Consider the following 19,942-nt stretch of genomic DNA (forward strand, 5'->3'; position numbering starts at 1 on the left):
CTAGTTTGAACTATTTTGCATCGGGCCATGAATTAGACCTGGTTGACCAGCAGCCTTCACATGTCTTCCCCACAGTGTGGGGCTCAGCTGAGTCTAACTGTCAAATAAGGACGATAGCGGCAATCCTTTATAGCTTTAGGGTATTTGGGGAGGACAAAGATATAGGAAGGATCTTTCACTGAGCAGATATGTGTGACTACATAGATTTATTATATACACATATGTACATACATGTGTGTACATGCACCCTCAGCCTTCCTTTGTCACAGACATGTACAAACACATATGCACATCTTAGGGTGATAAGATTTAGGGGCTAATTGGGTAGATAAAGTAGGAATATCCAGGAGAAGTGTTTTCTGCATCCCCACCTCTAGTATTAGAGATCTGGTCTGGGCTTGCCAGAAGTGAATGGACATATGTCGATAACTAAAAGATGTGACCATCCGGACAACGGATCCACATGATTTACTGTCCAAGCTGAATGTTCACTAGGTCCAAGCCCTACATGGGTGTGTGGAGAAGACTGAGCCTTTTGTCAGTGCAAGCTGACCCAGCCTTGTGATTTCCGAGACATAAGCCAAAGACTGGCTATGGCAGTGCACCTTCCACGTCACTCAAAAGCCTCTGTTTCTCCTGCTCACAAGGAGCCGACAGTGCCCCGGCTGTGCTGAGGCAGTGGGTTGGTGGCAGTGTCCAAGTGGCAAATGTAGCTGTTCTGCTGGACTCAAGGGCATACCTCTTTGTCACATCAGGCCTAGGATCACAAGAAAAAAAATCCGGTAGTTCTCATCCCTCAAGAAAGAGAAATACTAAAAATAAAAATCCACACCATGAAAACTAGCAAATATAAAAAATGGCAGCTATGACATGGAAAATGACAATTTTAGAGCAATTATAAACGAAAGGCAGAGTGCCATTAAAGTTAAGGCAATGTTATTAAAAGATGTGTTAATTTTCAGTTAAATTTTCTATAAAAGACCAATTAGTTTAAAAGGCTTGACAGCATTAACTGTGAAACATAAGCTCCGGTAATTATACTTTAAAAAAATAAAAAGGGGAAGATGCTGCAGGGTGGTGGCGATGCACGTGCGTGCGGAGGGGAGGCGTGGAGCGGGCTAGATGGCGCTGTGGGCTCAGATTTTTCCTGCCACAAGTCCTTGGTCCTTGTCCCAGCCTTGCCTAGCTTCCCGTGTCTCTGTATAGGGCCTGAGAGTCATCCTACATTAGAGGCCAAGGAGGCTACACCTATGTCTGCGCCAGCTCTGTTAAAGATGAGCGCACAAGAACACAGCAGGAAACGTTTTCTAAGTTGATTGCATTGCCAGTTGATTGTTCTTTTTACAAACTGCCACTTATTATTACGTTGGGGGGGGGTTACACAGAGTCTCTCATTTAGCTCTAATCTATACACTGTTGTTCTGTCACGTGTGGTGTTTTTTCATCTTTGCTATACAGATAAGGAATCTAAGGCATAGAAATGTCAGCTAACTTTCCTGCTGTCATAGTTGTTGAACAGCAAGGGAGGGATTCAAAACCATGTCGAGTGGACTCTGAAGTCTGTAGTCATAACCAAGGCTCCTTATTATCCTGCTTGGAGTCCTTAGCAGTGGAAAAGGACTCCATATTTTTTATATGACATGGGTGCCTTGGTTGCAGATATTAAATGGGACTCAGCTTGGTTATGTCTCTGGCACTAATCTGACCCAGGAATAGCCATTGGCAAAGGTTGCTGGAGACTAATCCTGCCAGGGCTGGAGGACCTGGCCCTCAGAAAGCTTCTAGCATAGGTATCAGGGATATGGTCTGTGAGAAAGCATGGCAAAATCCAGAGGCACAAAAGTTTAGGAAGCAAAGGATCACACCTCCACATTCCTCCCCTTGGATTTCATATTTCTTCTACGGTAGCATTTCAGTTAACCCAGAAAACATGTGTGCCTTCTGAGTTAGGTGACCTATAGAGAGATTTGTCCTGGCTAGCACACCTTCCACAGGAATAGTCTTCCATAATTGGCACTGGAGGTCCCAACATCCTAATGCAGAAGTAGCCACTTTAATGCAGAAGTGGCCACTTGCTATGCAGAAAGCCCAGGAGCAGTGATTATTCCCAGGCTGTTAACTGCTCTGTGAAGTGGTCCCTGTTTTAATCATGTGGGGAAGTTGATGCCCTCCAATGTGTGGCTCATTTGACACTATTTTCAGGACAGGCATCATCTTTCCGCCAAATTATTCTAGTCACAGAGACCATGATACATGCCCATATGTGGTGCTCAAAGAACTCTGCATCTGAAAGTTGAGGCAGCCTAACAGGAAGGAGTAAGAGTGGCTGAGTGGTGGAGCACTTGCCTAACATGTGCAAGTCTTTTAGTCCAGTCCCCAGCATCACAAGTACAAAACAACACACACACACACACACACACACACACACACACAGAGAGAGAGAGAGAGAGAAAAGAGTGTTTTGTGGAGAGAAATCCATTGTTATTGTCTGTAATTACAGAGAATGTAATTAATTTGCCAACCACAGCTTTGCTCTTTGATACTTGCACGAAAGAATCCAGGGGAGCCATCTGGGCTACAGTATCAGCTCAAAGGGCAAAGAATTGAGCTCAGAATTGTAAGCTATCCCAGAGTTCTTCAGGCACCTGTAAAACACTGAGACCAACTCTCAAACTGTACCTGTTGATGGCCAACTTTGAAAGTGAAGCACTCTTTGAATGGAGCAAAGTTGCAGGGACAAACCAAGGTCCAAATGTTAGTGTATGCTCAGTCAGTATCCGTGACTGACTCATCAGAAAGTGTATGCTGCTTCAGAGCAACTCCTTTCAGCACAGAAAGAGAAATGTGATAAGGTCAAATTCTAAAGATTTGATGAAGCAATACGCTGTGGGTTGACCTTCTAGGGTTACTCAATGGAGAACTTAAGAGTTATGCTTTTGTTACCAAAGTTATTCCTTGCAGAAAATTTGGAAGCATAGGAATATATAAAGAAGAGTTAAGCAACTCATAGTCTCAGCACCAAAGATAAGCATGATGGATATTTTGGTGTATTTTCTTTCAGAGGGATAGATAAATATGGACTATGGGTATAGAATATGTATATCGGCTCTATATCTTGGGTCTTTCTTTTTCAGTTAACATTTTGTCAAGAACATTTCATCAAGTCATGTTCTTAGGTACCATGATTTGCAAAATCTCCATAGGACTTAATGAGATTCCATTCTACAGATGTACCAGAATCAGTTAGCTATTACTCTATTGTTGAGTCTATTTTTTTAACTGTTCGTTATAAAAACTAAGTCTATGTCTTAGTGAGCTTTCTATCACTATAACAAATGCTTGAATTAATCAATTTGTAAAGAGATCATTTTAGTTTATAGTATGGAGGTTTCAGTCCATGATGAGTTGGCCTGCTGCTTTGGCCCTGTGGCAAGACAGCCGTTGTGGTAGTGAGAAGTAGAGCAAAACTGCTTACCTCATGGACAGAAATTCAGAGAGACAGACATGGGGATAGAGATAGGGATAGGGATAGGGATAGGGATAGGGATAGGGATAGGGATAGGGATAGGGATAGGGATAGGGATAGGGATATAGAGATAGAGACAGAGACAGAGATAGAGATAGAGATAGAGATAGAGATAGAGAAAGAGAGAGATATGAAAGAGAGAGAGAGAGAGAGAGAGAGAGAGAGAGAGAGAGAGAGAGAGAGAGAGAGAGAGAAAGATGCCTTTTGTATTCTGCCTTCTTATGTTGTAAAGATCTCCGCTAGGCTCCACATCTTAAATTTCCCACAACCTCCTGATAGTTCCAAGATGGAGACCAAACCTTAATCACATAGATCTTTGGGGACCTTTTGGACCTTTTAGACCTTTTAGTCCCCTTTGGGGCTATATCACCCAGTGCTAAATGTTAGTGTGTATACATCTTTGAACAAGTAACAACCTTAAGGTGACCTGACTTGGTTTTTAACAAATCCATTTAAAAATTTCTCATTTATTGTGTCTGATTATCTGTTATTCTTATTGATCAGAAACAATTGTAGCCATGCACACTGAGATTACTAGTGTGTAAATGCTATCTCATGCACTCTGGCGGGTGCTGATTGTCATTTTCCCTAGGAGGCCCTTTAATTGTGTTTATGACAGTGTTTAAGCATGCACATCTTTAATTTGTTTCTAGTTGTGTACGTGCCTATTTTCATTTGGGAATTCTTTTTTATCCTTAAAGAGTGCTTGCTACAGAACAGAACTATCAAGTGCTGTATATTGAGATTAAATGTGTAGGTGTATTTTCATGAGGTAGTGACCACATTTTTGTGTGTAACTATTTTATAGTACTGCTTTCTTTTTAAAAAGTAAATTAAATGGAAATATATTTTCACAGTAGAAAATATATTAATAAGTGACTTTATTTTATTTCTTTATTTATTTTTGGTTCTTTTCTGGTACCAGGAATCGAACTCATGACCTCGTACTTGCCAGGCGGGTGTTGTGCTGCTGAACTAATTCCCCAGTCCCCATAAATAAGTGAATTTAAAGAGGGAAACTCTATCAAAATTCTGTCAGTAAATGTTAACTACTAAGTGAGGTATTTAAAATTATCATTGGTTTTATTTTTCTCAAGAAATTTTTTCTTGGATTTATCAATTTTCTAAATATCCTCTTGCTATTTTACTGATGCTTTAAATACAAGTATTCTTACATAAATCTGGATCTAGCAATCACTTCAGGTATGCATGTTTGAACCATAAGTGTTTTTTATCCTACTTTTAAAACATTTTAATATTATACAACTCTTACCAAACTATTACTCTCTGAAACAATGTCTAAACAATTTAAGTCATGTGAGTGAATCATTTATTTAATCAGTTTAAGGCTGTTGGGAAAAGAAGCTTTTCCAGAGATCCAGCTCCCTTCAAATCTTTTGCTGAACAAACATCTTTTCTCACCTCTTTTATGTGATGCTTTCCTTATCATAATAAGGCATGGATCAGTTACCCCTTTCTCTAAACAGCCAGATGATAAATTTTTTGGCTCTTGAGAACCACACAGTCTCAATCTCAAGTATTCACATTTCCCATTGCAGCAACAAAGCAGTCAGATGGAAGTGGACAAATGGGCAGGTATAGGCCTCAATAAAACTTTATTTAAACAAACCAAACAGATAGTAGGTCCTGCTTTGGCCCAAGGGCTGCATTTGGGAATTTCTGTTCTAAGAACTTGTAACTAATGCTAATCTATGTACTTGTAACTAAATTCGGGTTGATTGATTGTCTAATTTTTAATATTACCTACAGCATTTAGTTAAGAAATCTTCAAAGTTTATTGCAGCACATGCCTATAATTCTAATCCTTGGGAGGCTGAAGCAAGAAGATTACAAGTTCAAGTGCCTCATGTGCAACTTAGTGAGACCGTCTTGCACAAAATTAGAAGGGTTGGGAATATAGTTCAGTGTGAAGGTCCTGGGTTCTATCACTAGGACCACACACGCACACACACACACACACACACACACACTTGTCATAATACCTGGGAGAAGAATGTCCTAAGGCTCTTTCCAAAGGAAATTTAATATAATTGTATCTAGCTTTTTATGGAGGTTTTTTTCTTTTTTTTTTTTTTTTTGGTACCAGGGATTGAACTCAGGGCCTTGTGCTTGCCAGGCCAGTGCTGTGCTGCTGAGCTATATCTCCATCTGTATCTAACTTTTGAAAGCCCCCTTGCACCTATAATTAAGCATACGTTAAACCTGAAATTTTTATTAAGAAAAATAACATTGTAATATCTAGTTTAAAGGACATGGAATCTTACTGTCTTTCTAATAATATTCTCTATCTTTTTATCTATTATTATTACTTTGGTTTTGCTTTAAAATAAATGCCAATTTATCCCAATGTCCAATGACCATGACATTCAAGAGACCTTCTAAAATAGTAGTATTAATCTCTTACATATCTGACATTATATTATTCTTCTGGTTTTATGTATTTTTTTTCAGTTACAATTATCATTGATTTTATTTTTCTCAAGAATTTTTTTCTTGGATTTATCAGTTTTCTAAATATCCTCTTGTTATTTTACTGATGCTTTAAATTTTCATCTTACATTTCTTACAAAAGAATAAAAACAGTTTTAATGGTTAGCCTTATTTACTATAGTTCCTTATATTTAACTTGATTTTCAGTTTTGTTTTTTGTTTTGCATTACTGGGGACTGAACCAGGTTTTTGCTACATTCCCATACCTTTTTATTTTAAGATAAGATCTTATTAAGTCACTGAATAACCCAGGCGGAGCTTGAATTTAATACTAACAGCATTTAAGGCTCTTATTCTGTCTTTCCAGTTTCAGCCTCAATCCACATCATTTTTATATGTCATTTCCAAATATTCTTTAACTTATAGTCACTATCCTAAATTTGATTTCTATTTTTACCTACTAGTTACTTAGGATACATTTTTTAAAAATCTTTGAAGTGTTGGATATTTACATTTGCTTCTACTACATTTCACCCATAAAGTTATGATTTATTGTATGTGTCAGGTGTTATCAAATTAACTCACTATAATATTTAAATGTTGCTTGAAATAATATTTTGCTATTTTATTTGTCTCTTGTAAAGATATCAAAGTTTGCTTGGATTTTGGTTCTTAATATCTAAGAGCCTTTGCCATTTTATAAGATTATTTAGCTCATTTATGTTTAGTTAAATTACATATACAATAATGCTATATGTAATCTTGTATTATGATTATACTTCCCTGCTCCCACTGTGTGGTATCTTGTACCACATACTGGGAAAGTACTCTACCACTAAGCTACATGCCCAACCTTTTTAAATTTACTTTTAAAACAATGGGTTGCTAAGTTTCCCAGGCTGGATTTGAACTTGCAGTCCTGCCTCGCTGTCTCAAGGAACTAAAATTGTAGGCAAGGATTATGCTTTTTACATGCTCCTATAATAATTGTTTCATTTATTATCTACCTTTTGGCATATAGACTATATTTTGTATGCTTATTTTATTTAGTTATAGTAAATTTTGCATTGTTTTTAATAGTTAATTGTTAAGATCTCCTCTATGAGTATATTCAAAACAATATTTTCTTTTTGTTTGTTTGTTTGTTTTTTGGTACCAGGAATTAAACTCATGACTTTAGGCTTGCCAAGCAAGTGCTTAAGCCACTGAGCTATATCCCTCGCCCTTAAAACTATATTTTCTAAGTATTACTATCCAGAAAAATCTGTCAGTGCTCAATTCATCCATATGTAATTAGATTAGATTAGACAATTTCCATGTTTTGTTTCCATGTCCTCCTTCCTATCTATTATTTGAATTTGAAAATTTATTTAAATAATACAACACTAATAGATAATTTTATGTCATATATTTTTTCTTTTAATAGTTAATTTTGACATTTGTATCTGGGTTTCTAAATAATGCATTATAGCAGTTTTAAAGTTCCATATTTTTAACATCTTTCCCTATTATTTTTAAACAACATTAGTTTGTTTTTAAATTAAAAGCGTTAAACCATCTTGAAGTAAACCAGTTTTGCACATATTTTTAAAGAAGGTCAATAAATTTTTAAATACTCAAAGATTCAAAATATTTCTGTTGCCTTCACAAGTGATTGGCAGTTTAGCTGTATGTGGAATTCTTGGAATCAAGGCGTCCTTTCAAACTCAGTTAACATTCCTCTTATGCTTTCTAGAGAAGCCTGAGGCTAGCCTGACTTTGTACTTTTTTTTTTTTTTTTTAGTACAGCATTATTTTAGGTTACTTTCCTTCTTCATTTAATATTTCAAATCTGAATATTCACCTGATGCAGGTCCAGGTGCCAGCTACACTCGCTTGGTGACCTCTTTGATCTACTTCCTAGGTTCACTTTCCACCTCAGGAAAAGTTTTGTTCCTCTGTTTGTTTCTTTATTTTTACCTTCCAGAAGTTTCTCTACAACTTTAACTTGTGAGCACTTAACCATTTATCAGTGTGACCTCTGGTTTTTTTCTTCACTATCAGACTCTTTACAAAAAAGTAAAATCGGTATACTATTCTCTAAATTATTTAGAACTATTTAATTTTACTTCAGTGTCACTGTTTATGTGTTTCTCAGTACATGTATTTGTGCATGTGTTTTTCATCTCCACAACTTCCTGCTACTTCACTATTAAAAATTTAGCCATTACACTCCATTTTATTCTTTAAACCATTTCTTTTTAAAAATATCTTTTGATATATTAACAGACCATGCAACGTAGTGGTTTTTAGTATACATGCAACCATCTTCACAGTTAATTTTATAGCATCTATCTCCATAATAAATTTTATTGTATTCTCACCTTTTCAAAAAGAAGCCCACTCAACCCTAAACAACCACTACTCTACTACTTATCTCTCTAGATTTGCCTTTTTTTAGAACTTTCCTAGAAATAGAATCTCACCTATTGTAATGTCTTCAGGATTCATCCATGTTGTAGTGTGTATCAGCATGTAATTTCTTTTCACGGCCAAATAGTATTCATTGCATGGGTATAACATCTTGATGCATTCATGAGCTGACATTTTGTTTCTACCTTTTGACTGTCATGTATAGTGCTGTTATCAACATCCCTGTACAAGTTTTTGTGTCCACATGTGTTTTCATTTCTCTTTAGCGTATAATGGGGTTGCTGGGTCATATGATAACTCAGAATGTAACTACATGAGAAACTGCCAGACTATTTGCCAATTTGATTTCATCATTTTATATACCCACCAACAGTGTAAAGGGGTTCCAGTTTCTCCACATTCCCTCCAGCTCTTCCCATTATGTTCATTCTTTTAACAGCCAAATAGTGAATGTACAGTGTTATACTATTTAGGTTTGGATTTGCATTTCCTTCATGAATTTTCATGTCAGTTGTCCATTTATATATTTGTTCTGGAGAAAAGTTTATTCAAGTCTTTGCCCATTTCTAAAATCAGATTTGTTGTTGTTGTTGTTGTTGTTGTTGGGTTATAAGAAGACTTTTAATAGTGGATATCAGAACTTTGTGAAAATATGAATTGCAAAAATTTGCTCTCATTCTGTAGGTTATCTTCTCAGTTCATACTGTCCTTCAAGGTATATATTTTTGAAGTTTTCATGAAGTCTAGTTTACCTATGCTTCTTTGTAGCATATGCTTTGGTGTATTATCTAAGAAACTATTGTCAATGGTCATAAAGATTTGCTATTTCTTGCCTAAGAATTGTATAGCTTTTGATGTTATGTTTAGGTATTTAAATTATTTTGAGTTATATTTTGTGTGTGGCTGGAGACATAAAGCCAACTTCATTCTTCTGCAGATGGATCCTCAGTTGTTATAATATCATTTGTTTAAGAGACTATGTTCCTTTTCCATTGGAGTGTCTTGGCATCCTCATTGAAAATCAGTTTTCTATAACTGTATGAGTTTAGTTCTGGACTTTCAATTCTATTTCATTTTTCTTATGCCTGTCTTCATGCTAACACTCTGTTGTCTTTATTACTGTAACTTTTGTAGTATATTTTGAAATCACAAATTGTGAATCTTCCAACATTTTTCTTTCAGTACCAAGGATTGAACCCAGGACCTTCACACTGAGCTACATTCCTAGTCCTTTTATATACTTTATTTTTGAGACAGGATCTCTCTAAGTTGCTTAGGCAGGACTCAAAGTTGCGATCCTTCTGCCTCAGTCTCCCAAAGTGCTGGTGTTCCAGGTGTGCATCGTTGCACTTGGCTTCTTCCAACTTTTTTTTTTGTTGTTTGTTTGTTTTTTTTTGTTTTTCTCCGGTACCAGGAACCGAACTCACGACCTTGCGCTTGCCAGGCAGGCGCTTTGCCGCTGAGCTAAATCCCCAGCCCCTCTTCCAACTTTTTAATGTTGCTTTTGTTTCTTATATGATTGCTTTAGCTGCTATGTACCACTTGCAATTCCATGGTATCGTATTACGCTTTCTTTAAAGAATGATCTCTGGGATTTTGATAATAATTACATTGATTCTGTACATTGTTTGTGGATTATTCCCATTTTAATAATACTATAGCTTCTAATCCATGAACATAGGACACCTTTCAATTTATTTAGATCTTTAACTTTTATCAATAATATTTTATAGTTTTTAGTACACCAGTTTCATTTTATTGGATAAATTTATTTTGAATTATTTTATACTTTTTGATGCTGCTGTAATTAGAATTGTTTTCTTAACTCTATTCTCACATTGTTTATTGTGAATGTGATTTTTGTATATTATTTTATACTCTACTGTCTAGATGAACTCTATTTTATCTATAATATTTTTAATGGGTCTCTTAGGCTTCTCTGTACTCAATATCACGTCATCTATGGATAAAAACATTTTATTTTTTCTTTTCCAGTGTGAATACCCTTTATTTCTTTCTAGCACTGACTAGAACCTCCAGCACATCACTGAGGAGAAATCATGACAGCAGATTCTTTGACTTTAAAAAAACTTCTTTTGTTAGTGTGTGTTTGCAATACATAATGAATACATTCATCATGGAGTATACATGTATATATTACATCTTAATTCTTTTTATTTTTCCTTCCTCTCCCCTTCCTCCCAAATTCTTTGTCTTATTTTTGACTTTAGAGAAAAAAATCTGTTCTTTCTTCCGTAAATACAATGTGTTAACTGTGGATTGTTCATGCATGCCCTTTATAAGATGGAAAAGTTCTATTCCTCGTTTGTTGAGTGTGTTTATCATGACAGGATATTGAATGATTTTAACTATGTCTTATATCTGTTTTAATTCCAACTTTTTATATTAGAAAAGAATTAGATGAGATGTATCATGTCAGCTTTATCATTTTATATTTTACTTCTTTTTGTTTATTCTCTGTTTTTTAAATTTTTATTTTGATTTCAAAATAAATTCTCTCAAAATTTTTACTTCTTTCAATAACTATTTATCCAGTCAAAAGAATGCTTTTCTTTTATAAATTAAACACAATGGTTCCTTTTGGAAAATATTCTCATTTTCTCTCTTGCTCACTCCTCCTCTTCCTGTCCCTCTCTCTCTCCCTCGCTCTCGCCCTCCCTCTGAACACAGAGAGGTCAGATGTTCAGTATACGAGGTTGTGAGGGTTTTGCCATCTACCTTATGTTGGTTTGAACCATCCCCACCAGTCTTGATCTAGAATACTAATTTGTAGCACAAAGGGCTTTTTCAAAGGTCTACATCCAGCTTTTACTTACTTAGTGTGATACACAGAGCTCAGAAGTGTCTCCTTCTTCCAATAATGGGTGTCTGATTGTAGGAAGAGCATTTGTTTATCCCAGGAAAGTTTGGGAAATGGCTATTGCAGGTGTCCTTAACTAACCTCGACTGCAGTACCACTCCAGTGGATCCTCTTCCTGTGGTCTCCTCCCAGGATGCAGTCCTCAATGACCTTTGCCGCACAGTTCCTGAGTCTAGACGGAGCCCAAGAGTGGAGGTAGACTTGGATGCACAAATTCAAGGGTGAAACAAAATGGTCTTGATTGGCCCTCAGGCCCCTCCACCAAAAACCATAATAGAAGAGAGTCAAGAAAAGGTTGGGAATGAGATTGACTTTCCTTTTACTAACAATGATCCCATGGCTCTAACCTTAGACCAGAGATGAATATCAGTTCTGCTTGTGCGCAAAGCATTGAGCCACTCTTTTATTCCATTTTACAGATCATGAGACTGAGGCACAAAGGTGTTCAATAACTTTCCAAACCACTCAGCTCTGAGAAGTGAAGGCAGTATGAATCCCAGTGTGACCCAAGATCCCTTAACTTCTCTGGATGCATTTCTTACTTTAGATGTGTTTGTTCTGCTTTCCTGCCTCAGGGCACAGCTGGATTCTGAGTATAACTTTTCCTTAGACCCTGACAAGCTATGAATAACATTCCTAATTTCTTTTGCAACTGGACTTTCCTATTACTTTGGGTATTTTGGTGAGTGTTTCAATGAAAGGTGTGAATCCAGCCTACCAGCAACAATCATCTTAACTCAGAAGTCCTCCTGGAACTCTTTGCATATAAATTTGATCTTAATTGACCATGCTTATTTTACTGATGAGAACATCTAAGCCCAGAGTGATTAGGCAGTTGTCCCCAAGACACAGAGCTAGTGATGACAAAGCAGGGACAAGAACTCCTCCTTACCTGGTTTGTTCCCTACTATGCTTTGTGGAGTAAACTCTAAGAAATTGCTGAAGAAAAAATGCATCTGTCTTTTCTTACCTGCTCCCAAAAGACTTGGAGTCTCAAAAGCTACAGGCAAGATTTAGTTTGATGTGACTTATCCTGTTTGCTTTCTTCTTACACAGGAAAATGGAATGCAACACCTTTAGCTGAGATTTTTCTCAAATTAGCTTAAATGACAAATATCTTTTAAAGCTCTTTTATTTGACATCCTATTAATTATTTAAAATCCCCATTGTTTTCTCCCCGACAGACTTGTTATGTTTCAGATGTGAGACAAATGTACACTTAGAGGGAAATTTCTTTAAAAAGCAATACCCTCAGACTACTGAGGGTATTCTAAAACAAAACAAAACCAAATCAAAAGAAAAACCCAAAGTACACCACCAGGACACTCACCTCATCATAAATTTATTTGACTTATTTCTTCATGGGGACTTCTGGGTTAGACGTTATCAAAGCATATGATAAATTGCTGAGTGTTTGACAGTAATGATTCTCTTGGGATCTCATTCCTACACAGAAAGAAGTTTTGCCATTTAGGGACATGGGTGACAAGCCCTCAGAGGCAGACCTGCTTGCATACCAGCCTGGGTGGGGTGTATATCATTATACACGTCCAAATCCCCACAGTAGGCATGCAGATTTGCAGGAGTGAGGCAGTATTTGCATCTCAAGCAACACCAGGTATGCTGAACACCATTTATTCAGACTTTAGCCCTTTAATAAAAATCCTCTGAATTGGTTTTTTAAAGTCATGGTAGAGTCAAGCAGGAGAGAAAAGAATGGAATAATTGGAGGCTGCTGTCTTTTCACTTCCCACATAAAATTATTTGAAGAGACAGGCCAGAACTTTAAACAGGAGATACCAAGAAAAGTTGTAATTTGGATGTCGGCTGTCGTTACTTTAGGGTGTTTGCTTAAGGAGGTTCTTCCTCTCTCTCCACAGACATACTTTAATGACAATATCCTCACCCTAATACGGACCTTGGTGACTGGAGGAGCCACCCCGGAGCTCGAGGCTCTGATTGCTGAGGAGAATGCGCTTCGAGGAGGCTACAGCACCCCACAGACCCTGGCCAACAGGGACCGCTGCCGCGTGGCCCAGTTAGCTCTGCTGGATGGGCCCTTTGCAGACTTGGGGGTGAGTCCACAGCCCACCAGATGCCTGAGCCTAGTGTTCAGGGAAAGATCAGACCAATGAACTTCATGTCAGATGGTGGCCAGTGATGGTGACCATGTTCTTCTCTTCTATTATAAATAACTAGAGCAGCGATCTTTATGGCTTACTGTTCATCAGGCACTGTGCATTATGCAAGGGAATTCATTTTAATCCGCATGGCAACCCTGCCTGCGATGCAGGTTCAGCTACCACCCATGCTAAGGCAGCTGAGGCTCAGAGAAACTGAGGACTGGCCGTCTTGGGGGTTTGCACCAAGCTATACTGGCTTCAGAGCCCCTGGATCTTGTTGCTGCTTGTTATTTTCATCAGAAATATTCTTCCCTAAAAGGGAGCACAGCAGGTGATGTCAAAGCATGCTCAGGTTGTGAAATGTTCCCACAGGTTCCTGGCACACTCAGGGCTGCTTGGTCCTGAGTCTACATGAATGCCTCACAGGGATGCTGAAGTCTGAGTGCTTGAGTGTGAGTCTGACCCAAGCATTAGTGGTTGTCATAGCACCAGCGCTTTCATGTGCATCCTGAACTCCTGGCCTAACAGCCTTTCAGGTGGACCCTTTAATGCCTCTAATCTAAAGTGTAGGTCATACACTTCCTTGGGCTGTACCCGGTCACCTCTCCTAGGCCTACCCTCTGACAGAGGTGACCAGCATCTTCCCTGGGGTTCTCTGCACCAGCCAGGGTTAGGCTTTTCACTAGACATATGCAGCCTTGACCCTTATTCCCTGCCTAACTACAGGAATGTGTTTAAAGGTTGGAGCCGGGAGTCTTAGGAACCTACCTAAGATGGACCAGAAAGTCAAATAGTGAGAAAGGAGCTGGGGAAAGGATGTCACGCTATTTTTTTCTGAAACACTCATACATACTTGCACCATATTTCCATTTAGTTGTGGGCTGGGTCCTATGTTAGACTAGGTTTTTGTGAAAGACATTTTTTGCAACTAATGGCTCTTTACTTATCACTTTCTGATACACTTGAATAGAATGAAGGCTTTAAATGATGTAAGATTTGGCTCCATTTGAGTGGTAATAAATGCCCATATGGAAAGTCCAGCGATAGGAAGGACAAAAATATTCCCTTTATTTCCAATGAGGTCATTCTGCATTTCTCTTGCTATAATAATGCCCACCTGGGGCCACCTGGCTGTCTGATGCTTGTGCTTCCGAGTCCCTTGGCATTCAGTTTCTGAGTCAGGTCCCAGACCCCCAGAAGGTGGCTGTGAATTGATTAGAACTGTGAATCCCAGTTATTCCACCTGCAGACCCCCAGCTCCTTGGGAAACACATCCTCTCCCCGCTTGCATGACTGAGGTCTGCAAATTGTTCTTTTCACACAGTACTTACCTGAAGGAGTCTTTCACCATAGAACCTGGTGGGGTCTTTCCTCCTTGCAGTGACTTTCATTATCACTCAGGCCATTTTGACAACAGGATCTGATCACAGTCACCACAGTTGAGCTGGGCAAAACATAATCACTGTTTTGCAGGGCTGGTTTCTTCTCCTCAGCTAAGCCTACATCTGAGACCATCAAGTTTTACATCCTTGTCTCAAGCGAGGGGAAGGCATCATCTCCTTAGGGATCTCTTGGAAAATGGAGCAACACCACCAGAGGAAACCCTCATGGTTCTCTCATCTTAAAATCACCCATATTGAGTGTAGGTGTGAACCACGTTGACTTCTTCAACTGCAGACACCTGGCACAGACCCTCCAACTCAGAAGATAACAAAACAAGCTTTTATGCAAAAGCTCTTTTCCCCTTGGACCTCTACTTCCAGGCAAATAAAAATGATGTTTCTCTCTGTTCTTTTGTTGTCTCCCAGGATGGTGGTTGTTATGGTGATCTATTCTGCAAAGCTCTAAAAACGTATAATATGCTTTGTTTTGGAATTTACCGGCTAAGAGATGCCCACCTCAGCACCCCCAGCCAATGCACGAAGAGGTAAGTGTTCCTAGCCACTCTGTGGCCCCACCCAAGTGCAGGAATATTCACATCCTCTCTTGCCCCCTGCCGTAAAAGCAAAGGACTATTACATGCTCTTAACATGCAGATTACTCTGTCTACATTAAATCTGACACTGAGTTTGGAAGTTATGAGAAATGTTTTATTTAATTACTAATCATGCATGTGAAGACACTGTGGGAAGAATTTGAGTTTTGTGAAAATATTTCATCACCCAATTCCGAAAGTTGGATTAGTAGCATCTCCCCCAAACTCCAGCTACTAGGATTGCCTTTGTTGGTACCTAATAGATATTTTCCATCACCAGTGTTTAAGTAAAATGATCCCTTTGCTGTGTCTTGGAATCCTGTATTTCTACTTAATATATTTTTAATTGACTTACCATTTCACTTTTATATGTTTACTTTTAAGAAAACCATATATTATCACTTTAGACAGAAACAGTTTAGGTGTGCGACTTATATTTTTCTAATATGCATTAAAATACATTCATAGCAGGCAAAAAATTGAGTACATCCTAGAATTACCCAAATCAATAAGCTTACATAATTTACCGCAGGAAACATTGCTAAAGAGGTATGTATTTCTCAGCTGTGCATATTAGAATCACCTGGGGTGTTTTTAAAAAAATACTCCTATTAGTCTGACTTCACTGGTATGAAAAAAAAAATTCTACAATGAAAGCTGCAGTGCATTCCTGAAATTGCCTGCAGTTGGGTGACTTAGAATTGGAATTGCACTTGATGTTTGAATGGGTCTTTAGGATCCATAGGAACACAGTTTGATTTTCCCATTACTGGCTCCAGTTTGGCCCTGCGGGCTCATGGCTGGCCTCTTCTGTGGAGTTAATCAGAGGAGGGGTTTGTTAACTTGCAAGAAAATTTGAGGGGCCTGGGCCACCAGAAGTGCATCTTTCAGATCCTCTGATGGATTGAATTCTCCTCCCGCTGACCCTCAGGCTGTAACATCTTTGCTTTCCTGTCTAGGTATGTCATCACCAACCCCCCCTACGAATTTGAGCTTGTGCCGACGGACCTGATCTTCTGCTTAATGCAGTTTGACCACAACGCCGGCCAGTCCCGGGCCAGCCTGTCCCATTCCTCCCACTCGTCACAGTCCTCCAGCAAGAAGAGCTCCTCCGTTCACTCCATCCCATCCACAGCAAACCGGCAGAACCGGCCCAAGTCCAGGGAGTCCCGGGACAAACAGAAGTACGTGCAGGAAGAGCGGCTTTGATATGTGTCTCCACCGCCACCGTGTGTGAAACTGTATCTGCCACTCATTCTCCCAGTTGGTGTTTCCAACAAAGTAACTTTCCTTGTTCTCCCCTGTAGTCCTCCCTGCCTTTTTTTACACATATTTGCATATGTATGATAGTGTGCATGTGGTTGTCATTTTTATTTCACCACCATAAAACCCTTGAGCACAACAGCAAATAAGCAGACGGACCAAAAGTTATTTATGAGTCTAGGGGAAAAATAACCTAAAGGCATGCTCCAGACATAAATAGCTCACTGCAGGAATGAGTTCACAGATTAGAAAGGAGCACTTGTGATCAATGTCAGTTAGGCAAAGCAAGTTTATTTAATGTACAAGAAAAGTTTGTTCTGATTTATCAGGATTATCGGGGTGCTTTGGGTTTTGATGTTTTTGTTTGTTTTTCTTTCTTCTCTCTCTCTCTTTTTAAATACACACACAATAACAGCACACATTTATTTGAAGCAAGCAACCAAAAAGCAATGAAAACGTATTGATCGTTTCCATTCTCTCGGTGAAAGGATGGCAAAGCATTTGAAAAGCTTTCATGGTTTGTGTAGATGATTATTAAGCACCTGCTTGTAGTAAGAAAGCATCAGAGATATTTTCAGTTACCCACCAAGACCTTTTGTCTCAGAGCTCACTTCCTTTTGGAACTCATGTAAACATTTCTAACCTTAATATAGAGGAAGGAATAGTATTCTACTGGTGGATGTATCAAATTCCAGTCATTTCATTTAAGTGAAGAGAAGTTTGATTGCATATTAAATCGTTATTCTGTCTCCTTTTGCTGCCATATGAATAGCTTTTTTTCTTTCACTTTTGACATTTGGGATGAAAAGCCATATGTATCATAAATATCAGATATAAGTCAGTAAAAACTGCCTTCCTGGGACTTTTACATCTTTTAAAAGGTGAATTACTTTCCTTATGTACAGAATAAATAATGCTCGGGAAAGAGCAAGTATTTTTCCATGCATTCTCAGGGGACCTTTTTACTCCCCTTTGTTTGATTAGCGGGGCCCCAATGCCAGGCAGGAGCAAGGGCTGGGATGATGGCAGAGGGAGAGGGAGGTAAACCCTACACCAGATGTTTTTGTAGGAGCCAACATACTAAATAAATCAGGATGTAGGAGGATCAAGCCACACTTGACTCAACAAAGACAAAAGCCAGTGACCACCTTAAATTGTCGGCATGGCTGCATTATGCCCTGTCCCAAAGCAGAAAGCAAAGGAATTCCTCCTCCGTTTCTTTAACAGCCAGACTGTTGGGCTGCTGAGTGACAGTAATAGAGAGCTGCTCCTTGTCCTTACAAGATGGAGAATAAGGAGAGTCCAGCAGTGAGCGAAACACATTTTGGTATAATTATTTGTTTCTCTTGTTTTCTTCCTTTTTTAAAGTCAGTAAGCATGGGAGAACAATACCCTTGTTTCAACATATAGTTGTCAGATGTTTCACAAATGCAAATCATGCTTTAAGTGATGCAATAGTTCTTAAAAGTTGGCCAACTCTACCATAATTAAATTCTTGACTAGCCACTAGCCCTGATCTGGTGTCAACGCACACGAGATGTTTACTTAAAAAACAATTCCATTGAATAGAATAGGGATGGAAAGGAGGAGGTAAAAAAAAAGTCATAACTGTACCATCTCTAAAAGGGTGTTTTTATGGTGAATGTTTGGGGTTTAGATTTTGGATCCCCTGTCCCCTCCAGCATGATAGTTTTGGAGATTTGCTTGCTGTGTGATTGACAAGCACTTTTACTGACAAAATGCTGAGGCTCAGTCAGAACCTCCTTCTCCCCCCCCACCCCCCAACCGCACCAAAGACAGGGGCAGTGCAGTATTCCAACCAGTAATGGGGTGGGGGAACAATTGTATACATGTAAAAAGCCCTATGAATGGAAGACTTTTTTCAAATTATTTTTGTTCCTATATATTTTGATTTATATATTATGTACAACTATTTCTTTATATATAACTATATATATATAACTATATATACATATCCCCTAGTTTTGGATCATGAAGAGCTCTTCATGCATTCTTTGCAAAGGAGGTTATAAAGTTATGCCCTCAGAACATTTATAACTATAAGAATGTGCCAGTTAAAGTGCTCAACAGGAAATATGACAGTTTAAAAGCATTGTAAAACTCACATAGCTTACTTCTCTCTCTAAAGTGCAACAAGGATGAATAGAATGGGCCAAGGTATGACAATTAATGGTTCTGCATGACCTAGCCACTGCTGGGGGTTTTCTTCTATAACGTTGTCCTTGTGAAAACTTTTGTGAAATTAAAAAAAAAAGGAGTTACAAATTTTATTCTGTTATTGGTTTGTTTATTTTTATTTATATTGTTCTGTTTGTGGTTTTATTTATTTTGTTTTGCTTCCCTCTCCTCCACCACCACCCCTTCCTTTCTTTTTCCTTCTTCTCTTTCTTTCTTCACTTTCTCAATTGCTCAGCGCAATGAGGCTGTGCTGCTGCTATGGCTAGACTCCTTAGAGTTTGTTTTGGTGTTCTTGGGTTTGGGGCTGGGTAATTTGTGGGGGATTCTCTCCATCTGGCTTGCCTTCCAATCTGCACGTGGCCTCCCTGCCCACCTTGGTACCTTGCTCCAAGTCCAAAAGCATTTTCCCATCAGAAACCCAGCTCCCCCCACCCACATCACCACCACCCAGCCCAGCCCCCATCGGTCTGTCCACATCTCTGTGTTTATTTTGAGGAGACCTACCAAATCAAGTGATGACGCCAGTTGATAAACTTTTCTGGAAAACATTTATAGCTATTCCATTTGGCAAACCAGCTTCTCTGTTAATATTTTACCCTCCTTTTATTTAAACCAGGAGGGTTGTTAATGGCAAAAGCATAAAGCTCACCTTTATGTTTGATCAGTATGATTCCAAGTTAAAACCGTTCAGCTGTGTGAATCAACTCGAGAGCCCATGCCCAGTTATCTGGGGGCTGATGACTCAGTCATGTATTACTCAAGTTGCTCCTACTGCCTGCCTTTCAGACATTTGTTCAATCCCAACCAGAGATTGGGCAGATAGAAGTAAAGCCAAAATGCATTTTATATACAATGTGTTAGTGCTCTGATGAGATGATACTGTGATGGGACTGGAGTGGGAACAGACTATAATATGAGGTGGAATTTGGGGGTTTATCCTGAACTTGGGGCACACAGTCCCCACTCATTGATAATTGAGACTTGACCATAGATGAGTAATAATATTTGACAATGGCAAAGGTATCATGATTACCTCTATTTTTATAGCTGGAAGTTCTGCATTACCTGTTTCTAAGTAGAATGAACACTTTCCTCCCTTATGTTCAACTTGA

The 19,942-nt window shown here is 38.6% G+C and overlaps 1 protein-coding gene across 1 annotated transcript in view; it reads left to right on the top strand.

Annotated features, from left to right (window-relative positions):
* Kcnma1 (potassium channel, calcium activated large conductance subfamily M alpha, member 1) overlaps positions 1-19,942 on the top strand; it is a gene marked incomplete at its 5' end in the record, with an annotated part of 707,467 nt that overhangs the window by 678,260 nt on the left and 9,265 nt on the right. Inside the window, 3 exon segments of the mRNA XM_005389908.2 lie at positions 13,151-13,345; positions 15,202-15,320; positions 16,328-16,552. Coding sequence (XP_005389965.1) covers positions 13,151-13,345; positions 15,202-15,320; positions 16,328-16,552 — 539 coding nt within the window.

The sequence above is a fragment of the Chinchilla lanigera genome, unplaced genomic scaffold (genome assembly GCF_000276665.1).
Source record: "Chinchilla lanigera isolate Chin_1 unplaced genomic scaffold, ChiLan1.0 scaffold00036, whole genome shotgun sequence".
NCBI classification, from domain to species: domain Eukaryota; kingdom Metazoa; phylum Chordata; class Mammalia; order Rodentia; family Chinchillidae; genus Chinchilla; species Chinchilla lanigera.